Source organism: Chrysochloris asiatica, unplaced genomic scaffold (genome assembly GCF_000296735.1).
Source record: "Chrysochloris asiatica unplaced genomic scaffold, ChrAsi1.0 scaffold00472, whole genome shotgun sequence".
NCBI lineage: Eukaryota > Metazoa > Chordata > Mammalia > Afrosoricida > Chrysochloridae > Chrysochloris > Chrysochloris asiatica.
In genome coordinates, this window is record NW_006408990.1 from 385,933 (window position 1) to 393,456 (window position 7,524).

Genomic DNA, 7,524 nt, shown 5'->3' on the forward strand with positions numbered 1-7,524 from the left:
ATGGCACCTAACAACAACAACAATAAAGTGCCCAGTGTTATGAATGCACACACGTCACTCCTGTGTTCATTCTTCCAATGAAGCAGACACCTGTATTGTCTGGGCCCCACTCCGGACCAGGGCACCTCCAGCACAAGTGACATCTGTACCGTTTTGTAGGCATTGCTCACACCGGGACTCCCATCTGCCCTGAGGTGAGGTACCAGCAGTGTGCAAACAGGTGACGACATATCTGGGGAGGACAGGGATGGGGGTGACCTGCAGAATTTTCATTAGGGCATAAGCGGCAAGGATCCCGGGGAGGACAGGGCACAGAGGTGACCCCAGGCAGACGGTGGTAAGGTGAACATCAGACAGAGTCCCACCCCAGATGGCATTTTACCTCTTCAGGTCTGCTCAGAGCATGACCCTCTGGGCCTGTGATGCCCATCTCTAATATCCGCTTCTGTTCCTGTAAGACAAGGACACAATGGTCAGTGATCAGAGGCCACTGGAAAGACCCTCTTGGCTGCTGGAGCAGTCTAGGCCAACAGACTAGTGTGCACAGGGTGTGAACGCTGAATCTGTCCACTTCACCTTGCGGCGACCCAAATGTCACAGCCAACCCTGCCATGTCCACAGCTCTCTGAGAAAAGGAAGTGCCTGAAAGTGGGCCAGAACCTCACCACTGTGTGTGCATCTCTGAGATATGGACTCAGTGGGAAACAAGTGTGGTGTTTGGGTTTTGCATGGTTGCTGATATCAAGGAACCCTAAGTTTAGGGTTCCGGCTCCTGAACTGATCAACTGGGGCCGGCACCTCAGTGTCCTCCTCTCCACGCTGGTCACGGGGAGCGTCACTCTGTGAATGAGACAGGGTCCAAGGGGGGCGGGGCACGGGGCGGCACCAAATGGACGAGACCTGGAGGTCAGCTATGTCAGAACACATGTTTAAAAATGTATAACATACACAGAATCATGGTTTACCATCTTAACCATTTTTAGGTGCACAGCCATGTTGTACATCCATCGCCAACGACACCCCCTTCACAGGAATTCCCATTCTCTCCCCTCAGCTCCTGGTAACGTGTCTGTCTGTCCCTTCATGTCTGCGTCATCTCCTGTTAGGACTTCACTTCTCTTTATGGAGGCTCAGGTGTGGCACTGTGGGATCAGCACTGGGATGCCAACTGCAGGGTCAGCGGTTCAAACCCACCAACCATTCCTTGGAAACCCTAGACAGGGTCCCTATGAGTGAAAGCTGACTCCACAACACGTAACAACAAAAGCATCATTCCACCATGTGGCTGGAGGCTCCCCTGCGCTTTTCCATCACTGGCTCATGGACAATCACTTGTTTCCACCCTTCGACTGTTGTGCATACCGCTGCCACCAGCATTGCTGCACATGGGTGCTAACTCTAACTTCTGCTGTTAGGTTGTCATTCATCTTGGGCTCGTCCCCCATATGTTCCAACCCCATCACCTATGACAAAGAATCACAACCCCAATTGTACACCTGTAGACTGAAGCTCCCGTTTATTACAGGAACGTACTGGGAACAGCTTCAGGGTCCACAGCTCATGTGGGGATATGTAAACATGAGCTCACTCACAGCTATTGAAGACAGTCTTACAAAGCCTTCCTGTAAGCTTCTTGCACAAGATTCTGATTTGGAGAAATCTTAGCGTACAATTGTTCAATATCAGAGGCCATAATGGGGGAAATGCCAATTACAAAACAAACCTAAAGACTTGCAGCTAAAGATCATGGGTTGAGACCATGTGTTATTTCTGCACCCTTCTGAAACCTGAAGAAGGGGCAGAAAGTCCACAGGGACCAAGAAGATACAGAGAGGACAGATGGACAAATGGCAACTGACTTAAAATCGGCAGTGGGGGCTGTTAAGAAGCCCCTGGCAGTGGGGAAGAGCCGGGGAGGGGAAGGATTCCAGAGCTGGAGGCGGCCAGCTGGACTCCCTGTGTGGGGTGAGATCAGCACACTGGCAGGGCTCACCAGCAGGTACTGAAGTGGGACACGCACACTCTAAGATCTAGCAGAGTCCCCGAGTGTGCAAATGTTAATGCATTCAGCTGAAAGGTTGGTGGTTCAAGACCCCCCAGTGGTGGAGTAGTGTGCCCTATGAGCATTTATCAGCAGCCCTAAAAGAGCTCTGTAACACTGCCAGGTCAGAGAGGAGCCTGCCTGTGGTCATGGCAGCGGACGGGGTCTCCTGACAGTTACGGCTGTACCTTGAGCATTTTCTGACTCTGCATTGTAACCCGGTAACTTCCCTAACAAACCTCCTAACAGTGAGGTCTGTGTGGCCATTGCAGTGAAGGCTCCAACCCCGATGAGAAGCAGTGTGCTGTGGGAGGGAGGCTTTGGGACCATTCGCTGCAGCCATAGTCAGCACAGAATCTGGTACCAGGAATGGTGTGTTAGCACACAATGACTTAAAAGTGGGAGGGCTACGCAGCCAGGGAGTGCACAGAGGCACACGGCAGTTTGAGGAACGTGCTAGAGAAAGCCTAATGTGGCCTTGAGTGGACTGGTAGTGGAAATGATGACTTTGAGGACACTGCCACGGTGGAGTAATAAGGGAGGCAGAACCAGCCCCTCTGTCTGCAGCTAGTGACCGCTGCGTGCCCACATCCTGGCCTCCTCAGATGGGGCCTGTATGTGCCTGGGGCGGGGTGCCGCCCATATGATCTCACTTGATCCTCACGTCCTGCCCTCCACACACTCAGGTCTGGATTTGTCAGGGGCCAAATGCCTCACACACTGGCTCGATCCTTACAAGAACTCTTGAAGGAGGCGTTGAGCAAGTTCTGTGCTGGCCTGACCTTCTGCTTAAGGTTACATGCTGAGCTGGACACTTTCTGCTTGCTGTCCTGGGCTCCATCCACCATGACCCCTCCTCCCCTGAGTAAAGACTGCTTCTGTATCCTGATCTGCCTAGCTCTTTCTTGTTCTGTCCTCACTTGTCACTTACAGACTCACCTGGGCTCCTGAGCAGTTCTGTCGCCCCACTGTGAAGATGATTCTATGGTCCCTCTGCAGGCAGGTGTGGGACTTGCCTGGTGTGTCTGACGTGTGGTGTCCTGCTTCTGATTGACCCTTTACTGCCTGGTCACCCTCCCAAACAAGACCAAGGAAGGGTCACACTCACCTGAGCGATCAAGTCTCCATTTTCCGCATGGACCAGGATCACAGCTCCCAGCCCCTTCAGGAAGGTGAAGGCTTCGTAGAGCTGAGGAGAGGTAAGCACATTGGTGGAGATGGGAATGGCACAGTGTACTTACTCACAGAGCCCGGTCCTCTCCCCACCAGCTCTTGCCCAGCTGTGGACACAGTGTGATGTGACATTCACAGTAGATAGCTGCCCTGACATCCTGAAGATCCCAAAGCACAGATGGCCAATCACAGGCTGGTGGGGGCCTTTGGCTTTCTCCTGGGCTTTAGTCCTTTTGGGTACCCATAGCTATCGATGGTGATACGAGAGCTGGTGACTGACCTGCTCACCCTGCACCACTCTCATTCTATGGAGACACCCATATCCTACAAGCATTTCAATCCCTGTGACTTCATGGTGGCAGTGGGGCATGGGCAACAAACATTCTCGTAAAGTCCAGAGCTCAGGGAACACTTCCACACCAAGAACTACCCATTAGATGCCCAGCTCACCCACTGTGGAGCCTGCAGTCAAACTCGATGTTGTTAGTGCACTCCATCTTCCCAGGGGTCTCATGAGTAAAGTGTACACAAGTCCGTCTCACTCATAAATGGGGCAACTAAGGCATTGGGAGGCGTGGAGGTTGTACAGTCACATTGCAAGGAGCCAGCATGGCTCTGGACCCACATTAGACCTACTTCAATGTCCACCTTTTAACAAGCAGAGGGGAGGCAGTGATGCCAAAGCAAAGTCAAGAGTCTTGAGTGTAAGAGAGCCCAGCAGGTAATATCCCCAAATCTGACACATCATCATTCTCATCTTTTCTCAGTAGCACAGTCCTTGCTGGAAGCTGACAGTGCCCAACAGGATTACGCATCTATAGGTAGGAGTGGACAGAGAAGCTACTGACAGTGCTATTACATGTCTGTGGGTAGGTGTGGGTGGAAGAGGTGTGGATGGGCATTTACATGTGTACATGTCAAGAGAGGTGGCATGGATGCTCATTACTATACATCAGTATGTGCGTAGATGGAGGATGTGTGCATTAACATTGTTACACATTTGTGGGTCAACAGGATTGGAGGAAAACTCATTAACAACTTGTGATATGCAGATGATACAACCTTGCTTGCTGAAAGTGAAGTGGACTTAAAACATTTACTGATGAAGATCAAAGAGCACAGCCTTCTGTATGGATTACATCATAATGTCAAGAAAACAAAAATCCTCACCACTGGACCAATAAACAACATTCTTATCAATGGAGAAAAGAATGAAGTTGTCAAGGGCTTCATTCTTCTTGGATCAACCATCATCACTCACAGAAGCAGCAGTCAAGAGATCAAACAATGTACTGCATTAGGCAAATCTGCTGCACAATACCTTTTTAAAGTGTTGAAGAGCAACCATGTCTGTTTGAGGACTAAGGTGTGCCTGATCCAAGCCATGGTATTTTCAATAAGCTCATATGCATGTGAAAGCTGGACAGTGAATAAGGAAGACTGTAGAAGAATTGATGCTTTTCAGTTATGGTGTTGGAGGAGAATACTGAAAGTGCCATGGGCTGCCAAAAGAACCAATAGATCCATTTTGGAAGAAGTGCAGCCAGAGTGCTCCTTGAAGGCCAGGATGGCCAAACTTCGTCTCTCATACTTAGGACATATTGTCAGGAGGGACCAGTCACTGGAGAAGGATATCATGTTTGGTAAGGTGGAGGGTCAGAGAAAAAGAGGAAGACCCCCAGCGAGATGGACTGGCCAAGTGGCAGCATCGATGGACTCAAGTGTGGCAACAATTGTGAGGTTGGCCCAGGATTGGGCAGTGTTTTGTTTTGCTGTGTGTAAGGTTGCTATGGGTTGGTGCCAACTTGATGGCACGTAACAACAACAAAAAATGGGTGAATAGGGAGCACAATAGCTCCATATGATAATCACAGGACTACAAGGCACAAGGTCCATGGTTTGAGCCCGCCAGCCATCCAGAGGGAGACAGATGAGATTACTCCCTCAGAAATCCTATACAGGATCATTATGAGTTGGAACAGACTCGATAGCACTTCCCAACAACAACATGGGTGCGGGAAGCGCTTAACTCCCATTGCTTGGCACGGCCGCACTGGGGGGAAAGACATTATGCACGGCAAATGACTCTCAAAAGCTAGTCCCTATCTTCCCTTCAAGTTAACTCTGAATTTACTTGTAAAAATATATAATATGGCAATATTCACAGCCTTTCAATATGAATTTTACAAACCTTAGGAAAAACTGGCTTATCAACAATTGCTTTCAGCTTCGGTGGATTGAATACAAAGAAAATTGTGTAAATTACTCCCTTTCATAGAAAACCTAAGTAACTGTATTTGTGAGACCACAAGAGCAGATAGCAAATTAGAGTCAAGCTGATCTACCCCCATAGACCTCACCACAATCAGTCACTAGCTAGAATTCTCAAACCCCTACATACAGACACCTGCGTAAACAAGCAGACAATAATGAATTTAAGTGAAGGATAATTTTGACCTAATAATCTACACTTCTTGCAGCAAGTAGCCAGGTTGGGCTTTAAGCCACATAGCTTCTAAGCGATTTAATGAATACCCTTATTATGAAAATAATAGCACATTATGTAGGATAGAAAGTTTATAATCTTTTAGTAGAAACAAGAAGAAACAGTTTATCACATGCTGGGAAAGGAGATGAAGGTCAGTCTGAACATCACAGAAGTATTTTTGTCAAGGTTGTCTAATGACCAGGTGCAAGAATGTTGTGACTAAGTGTGTAATAATTCAAAAAATGATAAAAGTGTCAATGCATGTACTATGTAGTTTTAAGTATAAAAAATAAAGACTTGCTGAGCTGGGCTGGCAGAAGCAGCAGAGGAAAGGAGGGAGGAGGAACGAGGCAGAGGACAGACAGCATAAGGCATAGAGCAGAAAGAAGCAGAAGGCAGAGGCAGTAGGGGCAGAGGCAGAAAGCAGAAAGTAGAAGCAGCAGAAAAATGAAGTAGGAGAAAGCAGAGAGTAGGAGCAGAAAGCAGAGAGTAGGAGCAGAAAGCAGAAGCTGGAGAGAAGAGCTGAACAGCAAAGCAAGCTGAAAAGCCTTTCGATTGTATTCATTCATTTCTTCATCTGCTGATTCCGCGTATCCTCTCGTGTCCCATGACCCCCCGCGGAGAGCTGGTCTCCCCACACATGGGTAAAGGTGCTGGTGTAATTATGCCAAAGTGACCGTATGCATACAAAATGAAACACTGCCCCATCCTGCATCAACCTCACAATGGTTGTTTATGTTTGAGCCAAGTGCTGCTGCAATTCATCTCATTGGGGGGGTCTCCCTCTTTTTCCTGACCCTCCACTTTAGCAAGCATGATGTCCTTCTCCAAGGACTGGTCTCTCCTGACAACAGAGGCAGTGTCACCATCCTGGTTGCTAAGGCTCATTCTGGCTGTACTTTTCCAAGACAGATTAGTTTGTTCTGGCAGTCCATGGGACTTCCGATATTCATCACCAACATCATGATTAAAAAGCATCAGTACCTCTATGGTCTTCCTTATTCATTATCCAAGATTCACATTCATATATGAATGTGGCATTTGAAAATATGGCTTGTGTCAGGTGCACCTTAGTCCTCAAAGTGCCATCTTTGCTCTTTAAAAGGATCTTTTCTAGGAGATGTGCCTAATGCACGTCTCACCTGATTTCTTCACTGCTGAATCCATGATCATAGATTATAGATCCAAGCAAAATGAAGTCTTTCACCACTTTCTATTTTTTCTTTTTATCATGATGTTATTTTTCAGTCCAGTTGTGAGGACTTTTATTTTCTTTATAATGAGGTGTAATCTGTACTAAAAGCTGTATTCTTTAATCTTTGTCACAAAGTATTTCAAGTTGTCTTCATTTCCAGCAAGAAGGTTGAGCCATCTGCATATCTGAGGTTGTTAATGAGTCTTCCATCAATCCTGATGCCATGGTCTTCTTCATGTAATTCAGCTTCTCAGATTATTTGCTCAGTATACAGACTTAATACATATGGTGAAAGGATACAACCCTGATGTATACCTTTCCTGATTTTAAACCATTCAATGTTCTCTTGGTTCTGTTTCAATGACTGCCTCTTATTCTCATGAACACACAATAAAATGTCCTACATGCCTGTTCTGCACAATGTTATCCATAGCTTGTCATGATCCACAGAGTCAAATGTCTTTACATAGCCAATAAAGCTCAAGTAAGCATCTTTAGGGTATGCTTTGCTTTCAGCCAAGATCTGACATCAGCAATGACAACCTCCTATTACATTTTCTGAATCCAGCTTCAATTTCGGGGAGCTCCCTGTTGATGTACTGCTGCAACCATTTTTAAACTGTCTTC

The 7,524-nt window shown here is 47.3% G+C and overlaps 1 protein-coding gene across 1 annotated transcript in view; it reads right to left on the reverse strand.

The window, feature by feature from the left end:
* Window positions 1-7,524, reverse strand: part of CRMP1 (collapsin response mediator protein 1) — a 100,161-nt gene that overhangs the window by 18,444 nt on the left and 74,193 nt on the right. The window contains exons 6-7 of the mRNA XM_006877306.1: window positions 3,150-3,230; window positions 383-451 (exon numbers count right to left, since the gene is read on the reverse strand). Of these exons, the coding sequence (XP_006877368.1) occupies window positions 383-451; window positions 3,150-3,230 (150 nt within the window). The remainder of the gene's footprint in view (window positions 1-382; window positions 452-3,149; window positions 3,231-7,524) is intronic.